This window comes from Sinohyriopsis cumingii, chromosome 12 (genome assembly GCF_028554795.1).
Source record: "Sinohyriopsis cumingii isolate HCF-2022 chromosome 12, ASM2855479v2, whole genome shotgun sequence".
Classification (NCBI taxonomy): domain Eukaryota; kingdom Metazoa; phylum Mollusca; class Bivalvia; order Unionida; family Unionidae; genus Sinohyriopsis; species Sinohyriopsis cumingii.
Window position 1 is genome coordinate 20,970,265 of NC_142972.1, and position 15,313 is coordinate 20,985,577.

The 15,313-nt window shown below is 33.7% G+C and overlaps 1 protein-coding gene across 1 annotated transcript in view; it reads right to left on the minus strand.

Moving 5' to 3' along the window:
- Positions 1–15,313, minus strand: part of LOC149786075 (cation-independent mannose-6-phosphate receptor-like) — a 185,168-nt gene that overhangs the window by 61,490 nt on the left and 108,365 nt on the right. Inside the window, exons 23-27 of the mRNA XM_089976368.1 lie at positions 13,672–13,819; positions 12,404–12,470; positions 9,389–9,536; positions 7,711–7,849; positions 4,537–4,680 (exon numbers count right to left, since the gene is read on the minus strand). Coding sequence (XP_089832494.1) covers positions 4,537–4,680; positions 7,711–7,849; positions 9,389–9,536; positions 12,404–12,470; positions 13,672–13,819 — 646 coding nt within the window. The remainder of the gene's footprint in view (positions 1–4,536; positions 4,681–7,710; positions 7,850–9,388; positions 9,537–12,403; positions 12,471–13,671; positions 13,820–15,313) is intronic.

The window sequence follows — 15,313 nt, forward strand, 5'->3', positions numbered from 1 at the left end:
TGAAAACATGCCACTTCCCCTCACAATTCATCAAAGTGGTTGGTTTTATTGCTCATGAGATTTCCTGCATCATTGATGGCTAAAATATTTTTCTATGGACGGCTCTCCTTACAAGGACAAGGCAGTGGTATTAGTAAATCATTTATGATTATTGAGAGACTCTTTCCTCTCCCCTTTGTTAGATTGCCTCCTAGATTGAAAAGTCAGTGGCTCTCTGAAACCCCAATTGTAGCCAAATTTCTGTTTTGGAGTGGGATTCAACCACCTATCCCTCTACCTCTCATCATCCATCCAAAGTGGAAAAGAATGCTGAGGTCAAAATGTTGGTTGAGGTATGGAGAGCTAGTGAGGCACCTCCTGCTCTGCAAACTTTGGCACTGCCTCTATATGTCTTTAAAACAACAGTGGTGAATCAAACAGCACTAAACATTAAGTTGAAGAGTGGTGAGGCTTTAGTGGGGATGAAAACAGAAATCTGTCTCATCATATTAAATCTAGATTTGAAGAAGCTGTAAGGGCCTTGGCTATATGGAATGATGTGCTACCCTACTGATGACTTTAGTTATGCAAGCTATTGATTCCCATGCAAGTGAAAAATTGTCAGTCATGCTAAGTCCAGCATTAGCAATGGATCCACCATATTCTGCACAAGCTTATAAGTCACATTGAAAATCTGGTGAATGATGTTGTAGTACAGTGAAGAAGATTTCTGTACTGCCACAATGTTCTTCCTGACACATGGAACATCAATGTATGCATCTGAGTGAGTGTAGTACGAGTTTTCAGAACAGAATAATTGTAAAAGCCTTTCTGTGGAAGTTATTTTAAAAAAACAGCTTTAGAATTACCCAGATTAAGTGGATTTTGTCTGACAGAGTTGTTATTGTTGTTGTGGGGTTTAACGCCATTTTTCAGCATATGATAGGCTATGTATGGCAGCCAGTATTAATGGTGGAGGAAGAACCCGGGAAAACCATGGGAAGAACCACCGACCCATGAGAAGCTACTGGAAGCTTTGTCACATACCCACACTGGCCGAATCCTAGACTTGAATCCACGCAGGCAGAGGTGAGATGGCAGTGATCCGTAATGGAGAGCGCTTTAGACCACTCGGCCACTCAGGGCCCCTGTCTGACAGAGAGATGATCAGATATCTGCTGATTTTTGACAACTGCGGGAGGCAGCAAAAAGAGGGCATGGAAGGATATTCTTCCTTGTTATCAACATCTAACTGAAGCTCGACTTATAATTCTGGCTCAAAGACACAGGCAGCAGGCATTTAGACAGTGTCAAGATCCAGTACATTTTTCCACTGTGGCCTCAATACTGAATTCCATCCTCTCCTTGGTAGGATCTGAGCTGGGAGAGATATCAAGATTTTCCTTACACTCACTGTAGGTTGTCCTGTCTGACAAAGCTTCCAGGTCTGTGCAGAACATACCTAGCAGCAATGAAGTAGTAGCAGTAGTAGTATCATCATTAGGTGTCAGATGGTATTTCCTCCCTGGCACTTGTATGCCAACGATGTCAGGCCCACTAACTGTGCTAAAGCAAAGCAAATGAGGCTACAATGTACTGCCTGGGACAGAAGGCCAGAAGGAAGGCTGTAAGCTGTAAAGAAGGCTGGCTGGCTGAAAGGTGGACTTTGCAATTTGCTGGATGGATCGGTTATTCTGATCCATTTACAGTTCCTGATTACAATGGGATAGACAGCCGGAATGAGGCTGTTGACGTACATTTGGTACAAGCGTCCTCACTAACCTTGAACTTCCTGAATTTAGAGCATATGATTGTCAATGTATTCTGAAAAGACAATAGATGACAAGAAAAAGAGGAAATAACAATTCAAAAATGTCAATAAATAACAACAGCACTCATAATATAATAAAACCAATAAAAATAACAATTTAATAGATGTTCACAGTACATATATAGCCCACATATATGGTTGCCAATATTATGTGCAACTTACCTCATGTGAAAAACAATGTCCACAAAATTAGCTGGTGTGAAAAACAATGTCCATAGACTTAGACAAATATGAAAACTATTCAATGAAAATTACTATAAAGGTTACCAGTCGTTAGAGAAACCTTAAATAAAACATATCACTAATTAACAATTTTCTTGAAGAATTCATACAGCAGTGTGTGACAATTTTGATCATACCACAGTAAAAGCCAAAACATTTAAACAACTAGTAGCCACCTAGTGGTGGTACAGGGAAGTAATGTGTAAGATTTTCTTCACTTTCTCTATACGATATATAGATAAGGTGGTAGAGCTTACTTTTTAATATTAATGTGAATGTATTTGATGGAGAAATTAACAAAGTCCGTTACCCAAATGCTTGTTATTACGAGTTTCCCATCATGAGAATCCTGTAATGGAATCTGAATTTCTCATGATCAAGTAACCATTCCCCTCTGGAGTTTATTTTGAACAACTGAGTCCACACAACTTCCTTCCTGTACACCACTTTGGAAATCAATACACCAGTGTTTTTGCAGACGATTTAATTTTCTCTTCTTTACGTCTTTTATCAATGATTATTGACCATGTGATCTTGATTGGAACTGAAGCTAATCCAAATCAGAAAGACATTTCTTCTGTCAGTCAATGAACTGACTGTATTATGCTTCTTTGGCAATATGAAGACACTATTCAGTCATATTGGGATATACTCCAATCAGTCTAAAATCAAATGTAATTTTATTTTATCTTTATTTTCTTCATTTTCATTTATGTAATTTACAATGTCACCAAGAGTACTTTCTTCCACCAATGATGAAAACAAGGCACTGGGGTAGAATGAACCTAGTAATATTATTCTAGCTGTTCACTTGGACACAGCAAGTGATGCTGAAGATATGTGACTCTCAAAAATGATAATGCAAAACATTAACCTTGCTTACAATTATAAAACATGCTTTCTGCTTAAGCTGGCAAGAAAGGTAAGATGGGAACTCATTATATCAGCACAGGAAATTTAGGCCTGTTGCAATATTAAACCAAAGTTTCTGCTGAATGCAGCAATAAATGTGGAAGATATGTGACTTCTGAGAACTTCAAAACTGTACACAATGATGAACCAATTTTTCTGCTTAAGCTGATGAGACAAGCAAGACAGGCCTATCAGAAAATAAACTTTAGACTAAAGCTTCAGTTGACTGTAGTAAATGATGTACAAGATATGTGACTTTCAAATACATGAACACAAAACTTTAATGTTGTTCACAAAGATGTATAAGCAGTTAAAAAAGACAAGACATGAACACCTAGCATATCATAGCAGAAACCCCTATTATTTAATGGCATAAACTTGATACAGATACTGCAAAAGACAAGTCAGGAACTTCTTAGCATATTATGGCAGGAGCTCCTAATACATCATGGCATAAACTTGACATGATAGAGAGAGAGAGACAAGACAGGAATTCAGGAATTCCTAGCATATTATGGCAGAAACCTGAGACTGATAATGAGAAAGACAAGACAGGAGCTCCTAGCATATCATGGCATGTGATTTGGATATTTTTTAATATAGCATTAATAAATTTTCAATCATATCGCTATGATGTCTGTGATGTGGCAGTTTATAATTATGTCAAGCACTGGGGCATCATGCTGCAGACATATAGCATGATGTCCCACCAAGTCATATTATCCTAACACTAACCTCTTAATGCTGAGTGCCAAGCAAGGCAGCTGCTAGTACCATTTTTATAAGTCTTTTGTATGACTCTGCTGGGGTTTTAACCAGTGACCTCCTGCATCTGAGACAGACGCTCTAACCACAAGGCCACTGGAGTCATATCATGGCATAAACTTAAGATGATAATGAGAAAGACAGGACAGGCACTTCCTAGCATATTATGGCAGGAACTCCTAGTACATCATGGCATAAATCTGAGATGATAATGAGAAAAACAAGACAGAAACTCCTACCACATCATGGCATAAACTTGAGACTGATAATGAGAAAGACAAGACAGGTACTCCTAGTACCATCATGGCAAAAACTTGAGACTGATAATGAGAAAGACAAGACAGGAACTCCTAGCATATAATGGCATAAATTTCAGATTGGCAATGAGAAAGACAAGACAGGAACTCCTAGCACATCATGGTATAAATTTCAGACTGACAATTATACTATGAAAGAACCACCTGAATGCAGCAACAAATGGAGAAATGATTTTCATAAATTTCAACACAAAACTTTGACATTGTTAATTCAGCTGCCTGCAGACATGTGACTATTATATTTCACAATCCTTATGCAGGCGAGACAAAAAAATGGATCATGTCCTATTTGCAGTATATTGATAATTTAATAGCCATATAATAGCTTCAAAATTTGAATAAAAGTCCAAATGTGGAAATATACTGCTTAACTTTCCAAGGCAAGATGGGAATGGGGGTGTTGTGAGTGGAGGCTAATGTTATCTGGGACTGCTGTTGCTCCAGATGGAATGATTGTCTCAGTTCACCGATTTTTCAGATGTTTAAGATTATAAAATGAGTATAATTTACCTAGTGCTGAATCTCCATTTCCACAAGCTGATTTGGTCAGAGGTTTGCAGACATTGAGTTCTATGCTGTTCTTCGTGGCACTATGATAAGCCTTCCAGGGCATTCCATGTGTGTCTATCAGAGTGCTAAGGTCATACAAGATACCTGTGAATAAAATTGCTTCTTAAGTATTGTTAGACACTTACATCAATAGATGTATTGTTAGAAGAAACACAGCAAGAAAGAATATGTTCTAAGAAAGGCAGTCTGAAAGACATAGAGTCCAAAATTCCATCTTCACTAAAAAAAAACACTAGCAAAAAAAAAAAAAAGAAGTGAAATATCATTGCATTTGAGGAAGTTAATGATGGTTTTGTTATCTCAAACTGAGTTTTAAAATAGATATCTGTGACAATAAAACCACATTAAGGTCCTCAGAGTCTCAAATACAAATCAGACTTCTCCAGATTTTAACACTCTCTTGCAAATTTTGTAGAAAATAACATATATGTAATTTTCCAAGGCATGATGTCAAAGAGAGAGTAAATATATCACAATGGCATTTAAAATCTGACAGTGTATCTTTGATTGTACTTCATAAATTCTGATGTTCAACCAATCAGGAACTGTGCTATATATGCTGATATATTAAAATATGTCATTTTAGTACTGTCCATTTTGTCATTCATATTTTTGTACTCTACATTATATTATTGGTATTTTAGTACTGTACATTTTGCTATTGAAATTCTCCATTTTTTATCTGTATTTTAGTATTGTACATTTTCTTACTGGTATTTTATTAATGTAATTTGAATTATTGGTATTTTAGTAATGTATATTTAAATTTTGGTATTTTAGTCATGTGCATTTAATTAATGGTATTTTAGTACTGTACATTTTGTTATTTGTATTTTAGTACTGTGCATTTAATTATTGGTATTTCAGTACTGTGCATTTAATTAATGGTATTTTAGTACTGTACATCTCATTATTGGTATTTTAGTACTGTACATTAATGTTATTTTAGTACTGTGTTTTAGTAATGTCCATTTTTTAATGAATATTTTAGTAATGGACATTTTATTATTGGTATTTTAGTACTGTACATTATTGTTATTTTAGTACTGTGTTTTAATAATGTCCATTTTTTTATGGATATTTTAGTACTGTATATTTTATTATTGTTTTTATCAACCGTACATTATTGGTATTTTAGTACTGTGCATTTAATTATTGGTATTTTAGTACTGTACATTTAATTATTGGTATTTTTGTACTGTGCATTCAATTAAAGGTATTTCAGTACTGTGCATTTAATTATTGGTATTTTAGTACTGTGCATTTAATTATTGGTATTTTAGTACTGTACATTTAATTACTGGTATTTTAGTACTGTGCATTTAATTATTGGTATTTTAGTACTGTACATTTAATTAATGGTATTTTAGTACTGTGCATTTAATTATTGGTATTTTAGTACTGTGCATTTAATTATTGGTATTTTAGTACTGTGCATTTAATTAAAGGTATTTTAGTACTGTACATTTAATTAATGGTATTTTAGTACTGTGCATTTAATTAATGGTATTTTAGTACTGTGCATTTAATTATTGGTATTTTAGTACTGTGCATTTAATTATTGGTATTTTAGTACTGTACATTTAATTATTGGTATTTTAGTACTGTACATTTAATTATTGGTATTTTAGTACTGTGCATTTAATTAATGGTATTTTAGTACTGTACATTTAATTATTGGTATTTTAGTACTGTGCATTTAATTATTGGTATTTTAGTACTGTGCATTTAATTATTGGTATTCTAGTACTGTGCATTTAATTATTGGTATTTTAGTACTGTACATTTAATTATTGGTATTTTATTGGGTTGAAATGATACACCTGTGCTGCATATTGATAAATTCATGAAAAAAAGCCAATGATTTGCTATAACAATTTGATACATTATTGAACTTGATGATCTTTTATCTTTAGAAGGCCTGTCGTTGGTATGTTTTATATGTATTGACATACATGCAGACTACAGACAGACAGATTTGGCATCTATTTATATGCCATTCTCAATAAAATTAAATAATGCAATGAGTACATATTCATATGCAAGACTTTCAACTAATTTGTTGGAGTTCTCATGCATCACTACTCTCCAAGTGCACAAATTCATACAAATTTTGCACAATTTGTGCAACTGCACACCCTGGCAGCATATCTATTTAAATACTTTACAAACCAATTTATGTCCACTTTTGCACAAAGTTTCTCTGTTGCTTTGCCAATACTTCCTGTATGTTCTAACTGGTGATTATTGTTTACAATGGGCCAGAACAAAAAATAACCACCAATGAGAATTCGAATGTAACATATTTCACCGTGTGACACACCAGTAGTGACACTTCAAATCTAACCAAAGACAAGATACCAATCAAGATAGAAACTTCATGTAAACATATTTATTAAAGGATGAGTAAAGTACTTCATTATACACATGAGACACATTTGGAATGTCTCCTTTATGCTGAACATGCTGTGGTGATAACATAACTAGCATGCAATTGGTGGGGTGGGTGGATGCAGATTATGAATCATCTTCCTTTGTGTTAGTATGGAGAAGGCAAGTGAGTGTTCTCAATTATTTTTTTATTCTTTTTACAATCAAACATGAGTGCCTGTGCCTACAACAACTGTCTCAGATGAATTCTCAATTTAAAGAATAACAATGGCTAATAATTATTCATGACTACTGAAGATTAAAATAATGGGCATATGGTAAGTATCGTTTTGTATCGATTTTCCACCTTTTGTATCAATATGTGTTTCAGTACAACAAAAGTATCAATATATTGATGAATGTTTCACCCCATGTATTTTAATACTTAACATTTTATTATTGGTATTTTAGTACTGTAATTTGTATTATTGGTACTTTAGTACTGTATATATTATTAATATTTTAGTACTGTAATTTGTATTGCTGATATTTTAGCACTGTACATTTTATTATCAGTATTTAAGTACTATAATTTGTACTGTTGGTATTTAGACTAATGAGAGGTCACATAATTTCAATTAGCAGTATTGCCTCTCATCAGGAATTCACATTATTTTTAATATGTATTAATAATTTCACGAATATACAGTTCATACAAACAGACATAATGGTTCAGCCATATACCTGTATCAGGGGCTGTGGCAGTGCAACTGAAGTTATATTTAGATGGGCGCTGGTCACTAACTCTGCAGGCAGCAGAAGTCTCCCAGATAAAATGGTGATCACAGTCATTAACCATGAAGTGACCAGTAGGATGTGTGTTCTGAAATTGTACCAAAAAAGAAATTCTGTATAATGTTTTAAGTATTTTGTTATAAAATTGACAATATGCAAAAATCACACGACTTTTTATCCTTTCTTTCAAAATGAATACACTGAAATTATAAAATATTCAGACATCTTTTTAAAGCAGTATATTTTTAATGAAAAACAAGAAGAATTGGAGACTTATTTCAAAGTAATCTTACTTTGGAGGTTTATTTGTTATATAATGCTTTAGATTACTGTACATTACTTCTATTTCTTACCATCTTTTAAAAATTCAAAATGAATAAACTTCTGGAATCATTTGCAAATATATAAATGTTTGACTAATGGCATTTGACTAGAACTTTGAACACAATTATGCATGTAGAGTGTACATGTGTATGCAATGGGTATAACAGAAAGTCAGCGCAATCCTCACTACAGAGTGCCAATTACAAGTCTGGTTCTAAACATATCATGGTAAAGCTTTTAGAAAGCATTTGGGAAAAAAAACCTTCAAAATAAAATATAGAACATTTTCTTTTCCTATGTTAATACCCAATATATTTCATCATGTGGTACCAAAACATGATATTTTAATAAGTGGCAAAACCAAGAGCTGAAATATTTGTTTTTGGTACCATAAGATAAAAAAGATCCACAGAAAAAGAAAATTTTCTTTTTATTATATACCAAACTTGCTCCAGAACTGAAGATGAAACTCATTCTTTGGCACAACTAGCTCACCCCCATCCCCCTTTTAGTCAATTTAACATGATCATATAAATATATACATGACTTAAGAAAGTGGTAAGTTTGCATTTACCTAATCTTTCACAGTAACTTACATTTTTGTCATTTTGTACACTATCTGACCTTATGTGAAAACAATGCAAGTATGACTGAACAATGCATCACAGTAGGTTTGTCGTTACAGAAATAATTTGCGAGACACAAATGGCATCTGGTCAAATTTCTTCTCAAAGATTAATTTCAGTGTCTGAAATGTAAGGCAGTTTCTATTTATTTGATGTAGTTCACAAAGTGATTGTTCTTGTTGCTGCAAGTACAACTTTTGTAGGCACACACAATCAAGCCTCTCATTGCATGATGGGAAATTTTCTATTTTCATTTGTGAAAATATAAAGATGTGTAATTTTTGCATGAATACATAGGAATAAAAAAATATGAAAATTATTCAGACTATAAATCACATTTCACACTTAAGTTTATAATTAAAGTGAATAATGTCTCTCACAAGATAAAAGACAAATATTTCTTTCAAAAGTACATTTAAAAAAAATACAGGCTAAAAGATCATATCTGTATAATATAGGTTAAAAAACTGACCTGCATAAATGTTCAAAATTAATGATACAAATTAATGAATTTATATTTATCTTATTTGGATTTTAATACCGCTAAAATATAAAGGCTTCAAAGCATCTGAAGAATACTTTCTTTTGTATGAAGTGCAATATAATGTGCATAATTTTAAATCACCCAGCTTCAAAATCTTTGATGTTATCAATTAAATTTTTGCAAAGAATCTTACCACAGCATTTTTATCACAATACAACAAAATATGAGTCATTTGTCGGACTGTTTTATTCTTGCAGGCATCTCCATTTTCATACGAAAGCATCAGTCTATTGTTCTCTATTTTCACTTGATGTTCATTAACCTCACCTATGTTAGTGAATCTGAAAATAATTCATTAAGTTCTTTATGCAACATTAAAACTCATGTAAAGAAGAAAACTATTAAAAAAACAAGATTTTTTCATGAAATACAAAAACTGAATAAGTGAATTAGAGATACTGTATTAAATGAAATAACACACCCTTTGCTTTGGTCAAAATTAAAAGACACATATATACATACTAAGTGTTCATTTTGATTGCTTCAAGATGAGTGATGGAAGCAAGCGCTAAAACATGTTTAGAACATCATGATTTTCTTAGAATTTATAACTAAGCAGTCCTGACGTGTCACTGGGACTTAACTCAGCAGTCCTGGTATTTCATCAGCACTTAACTGAACAGTCCTGGTATATAATTAGTACTTAACTGTATGCACTTTTGGTATTACATTAGGACTTAACTCTATGCAGTCTTAATACATAAATGGAAGCCATACTGACAACAGCAAAATGATTGTCCTTTGTGTAAATTTATAAATAATTAAAATATTTTATCTAATACAAATGCTGACTGAAGTTGCATTTAAGAAAATATAATGATAAAGCTTCAAAAGTTGTACATTTTCTGTGTATACAAATCATTATTAACTCTATTATCAACCTGTCAATCTTTTGTCCAATGGCATAACTGTACTGTGGCATTAATATTTAGAAAGAGTAATTACACCTATTGGTAACAATTTGACACTAGTCTAAGTTATCATGTGAAAATAATAGAACATGGTTCAATGGCACATCAACACTATATTGTGTTATGATTCTAGGTCGTAAACTATGTAATTGAAAGAAGCAAAACCAACAAGTTTAGTAAAATAAACAAGTAATTTCTCTAAGTTACAAAGTTAAACTTTAAGAGAGACATTATTTTGAATTAAATCCCAAATAATCCTTAATGTCCTATCACAAGTACAAAAGTATAGAATGTTCTAAATGAATTCCTATAGTTTGGAATGTCCTCATGTACCAAGTCTTGAACGTTCTGATGTACCACACTGATGCAATACAGAATGTCTTTACATGAATTCATAAAAATCCCAAAATAATGCATTATTTCAGTCAACAAGCACAAAGTAATTCCAATTAATGGATTTAATAATTTTTCTAGAATTATACCTCAACACAACTGCAAACTCTAATCATACATTCCCCAAGAGTGATACTGAATGGGAATGAATAACTGTTTACCAAAACCTCTCTATATAAAATACTCACATGACCAACAATGCAGTAGATTTCCAATGGAAGAACCTAGTTTAACTGTAAAGACTGACCTCAAACTTAAATTTTAGTTTACATCTTATTCACTATTTACAAGCATGACAAAAGTCAGGTAGGCAAAAATTCTGCCCTCAATCATGGACAAAAGTCATGCACATAACAAAAATCAAATATACATAACAACTGCCTATTTAGTGCCAATTAAACATTATGTTCTAAAAAAATGTACAGATAAAAAATTTGCACCCAAAAAAAACCTTCAAAAAAATATAATGAAAACATGTAGTACTAGGCAGTAAAATATAAAAGGTAACAAAGTTAAAATTCTTTAAAAGGTGCACAGAATAAATTATAAAGGTGAAAATACAATAGGCCAGACAGTTATAGTGATATCCTAAGTTTTTCATGACCTCAGTATCAGTGAATGAATTCAAGGACATGAACTGAGACAAAGCCTCATTTGTGCTCATTAATCCCGACTCCACAGATGGGATTTCTCTATGCTATAATTATTATAATAATGATCACTTTTTTAAGAAGAAAAAATTCACATTTCTTATAGTCTTCCATGTAGGCACTAGAGGGCTTGGTTGATCCTGGACATTATTGACCAATGGGTCTTAATAATTTTGACCTTTGGTGGAGGTATACAGCTTTCAACTTAGCTAAATGTGCATAAACTATTATTGTCTTATTTGATGTACTATGAACATGACCTCTGAACCCCAAATCTACTGTTTTCTTTACCCTCAGGTACAAGCTGTCCACAAAGTTTGATAGATGAATTTACTCAAAAACAGAAGTTATTGTGCAAAATTCCATATTTTTTTACTCACAATTGCTTTGTCTTTTGTTCTTTTGACCGCAAATCAAAAGACTTTTCCATACCATAAACCTAACCTCCACAACTTTCATGAATGTGTATAGTCAAAGGCAGAAATCCTGTGCAATGACCAGCGCCTGGTCAATGACTGATTCAGATCTGTTCGAAGACCCTTCTCCAGAACTAACAGAATTAGATTGAAGCTCTCATCATAACAGGTGGTTCAATTTCATCACTGAGAATGGATTCATGTGTGTGTGTGTGTGTGTGTCACTTATAGCCCATACCAAGCTGTGGGTGAGTAGAGGGTGCAACTTATCCCATGCAGGGTTGGGGGTGTGACTTATTCTCTGCCCTTCTGGATGGAAGAGGTTGCTGCTCCTCCCTTTCTCTGAAGGACAAGACTCACTCTTTGCCCTCATGAAATGGGGAGGGTGCTGCTCCTCCCTAACAGGAAAGCAGAACTTATTCTCCACCCCTTTATTATATCCCTTAATAGGGGGCACCCTAACCCTAAGCGTCTCCAAAGAGGGATTACCAAAGTCTCACCAGAAAAAGAATGAAGGAGAATGTGCATGGCAAGGTATCTGTGGGTTGGACATGGGGTGTTTTGGCATTCCAGACCCTTTGAGTCCCGTACTGGATGTTAAGTTCTCATGATATGTTTGTGGTATTTCTGCCTGGAAAAGAGCAAGCTACACAATGGCAATAGGTTATGTTCATATTAAATTCCCTATTCTGCATGCATACACACATGTATGCTGATACACACACATGGGAACATTAGTATTACATCTGTGTATCGAACTGATTAGATTTATTCTTACTTCTTCCTGCTGTCCTCGTTAGTGAGATCCTCCATACATACTGCTGCATTGTAGGGGCAAGTGGTACCTGAAGAAAATGATGTAAAAATTCTAATGTCACATGCATCACTCTATTTACTAAATTTCTTTTTCATTTTTTAATGAAATTCTGTTTTAACTAAAATTAAAAAGGGTCCAATGGGCTTTTGTACAAAGGGATTCCTCCACATTTCTTTTCCATTTAGTTAAAGCTAAGTTTTCATTTGAAAACTTGGCTTCCACAAAACTGTTGTGAATTACCATTCAATTAATTCAACTGTACAAGCTTTAAGTATTATTTCATGTTTTAAATTTATGATCTTTAATATTTAACTATATTAAATACCCTTGCAAAGTTTGAAAATAATTATTATATTTAATATCCTTAACACTGTGTGTGAGAGAGTAAGAAACAGAGAAAGAGAGACAGCACTTTCCTGGTAACTAACTTCAGATTAATTAAAAACAAGAAAGGGTGGAAAACCATATAATGTCCTTCGGAACAGTTGCAGACTATCCATAATCTTGTTCTTGCAGACAGAAAAAAGTCAATAAGACCCTTTTTTCACATTGGATTTTGCAAATTTATTCCAGCAAGTTTTACCCCCCTTGGGTTCACATCTTTCAAAACAAGAATAACTTATTTTAAAAATAAGATGTTGTTCATTTTGTTAAACTTTGATGAAAGTAATTTTCTTTGAAAATAATTTCAAGCATACCAATGTTTATATGTTCTTGTCTCTATCTAGTCTATTTTCTCTGTTTCAAGTTTATTGTATGAAGTATGGGTAAACATTAAAGCATCACTAATTAAACCATTCTGCATGCATCCAGTCTGAGCAATGGTTACAATGATACATAACCAATTTTTTTGTGTTTGCCCCGTTGTCCAGAAAAACAAGGACAGTTGAGTGAAATACAGATAACAATTAAATAATGTCATCAAATACTTAACCAATTTTATAGCCTCATATATAAAGTTTTAGAAAAATCCTGTTAAATAACTCTGAAATCTTTATGTCTTCAATAATACTGCTAATTTCTTTATTTATCATGGTATCATTTTTCAAGCATTTTTAACAAATCATCTTTTGTTGGTACATAAATGTGCAAACATGTCTCTGAAAAAATTATTTTCCTAATAAGTAAATCAGCTCATGTTATAGCTTTCAATTTATTATTTGTAGCAACAGTGTCACCAACATAACTTGTACAAAAAAAAGTATAATTATTGACTGCACATGTCTTACCTTGCTGATAAACCAAAGACCGACACACATTGAAGTAGAATTTCTTTTTGCTTGTTGTATCAATGTAATCATAATTATCATCCTTAAGGGCCAGACTACTAAGGTCATAAAAGGCACCACTGTCACTCTGTATACTACAGCTTGCAGTCTGAAATGTAATCATAATTATTGTCCTTAAGAACCAGGCTACTAAGGTCATAAAAGGTATCACTCACTTTGTAGACTACAGGTTGCAGTCTGAAATGTAATCATAGTTATTGTCCTTAAGGGCCAGACTACTAAGGTCATACAAGGTATCACTCACTTTGAAGACTACAGCTTGCAGTCTGAAATGTAATCATAGTTATTGTCCTTAAGGGCCAGGCTACTAAGGTCATAAAAGGTATCACTCACTTTGAAGACTACAGCTTGCAGTCTGAAATGTAATCATAATTATTGTCCTTAAGGGCCAGGCTACTAAGGTCATACAAGGTATCACTCACTTTGTTGACTACAGCTTGCAGTCTGAAATGTAATTATTGTCCTTAAGGGCCAGACTACTAAGGTCATACAAGGTATCACTCACTTTGTCGACTACAACTTGCAGTCTGAAATGTAATCATAATTATTGTCCTTAAGGGCCAGACTACTAAGGTCATACAAGGTATCACTCACTTTGTAGACTACAGCTTGCAGTCTGAAATGTAATCATAATTATTGTCCTTAAGGGCCAGACTACTAAGGTCATAAAAGGCACCGCTGTCACTCTGTAGACCACAGCTTGCAGTCTGAAATGTAATCATAGTTATTGTCCTTAAGGGCCAGACTACTAAGGTCATACAAGGTATCACTCACTTTGTCGACTACAGCTTGCAGTCTGAAATGTAATTATTGTCCTTAAGGGCCAGACTACTAAGGTCATACAAGGTATCACTCACTTTGTCAACTACAGCTTGCAGTCTGAAATGTAATCATAATTATTGTCCTTAAGAACAGTTTGTGTGTGTGTGTGATCTGGATTTTTAAGTAGCTTTAACGATTTTTCAGTCATATCGCTATGATGTAGACTTCCTACAGCTTGCAGTCTGAAATGTAATTATTGTATTTAAGGGCCAGACTACTAAGGTCATACAAGGTATCACTCACTTTGTCGACTACAGCTTGCAGTCTGAAATGTAATCATAATTATTGTCCTTAAGGGCCAGACTACTAAGGTCATACAAGGTATCACTCACTTTGTCGACTACAGCTTGCAGTCTGAAATGTAATCATAGTTATTGTCCTTAAGGGCCAGACTACTAAGGTCATACAAGGTATCACTCACTTTGAAGACTACAGCTTGCAGTCTGAAATGTAATCATAGTTATTGTCCTTAAGGGCCAGACTACTAAGGTCATACAAGGTATCACTCACTTTGTCGACTACAGCTTGCAGTCTGAAATGTAATCATAGTTATTGTCCTTATGGGCCAGACTACTAAGGTCATACAAGGCACCGCTGTCACTCTGTAGACTACAGCTTGCAGTCTGAAATGTAATCCTAGTTATTGTCCTTAAGGGCCAGACTACTCAGGTCATACAAGGTATCACTCACTTTGAAGACTACAGCTTGCAGTCTGAAATGTAATCATAATTATTGTCCTTAAGGGCCAGACTACTAAGGT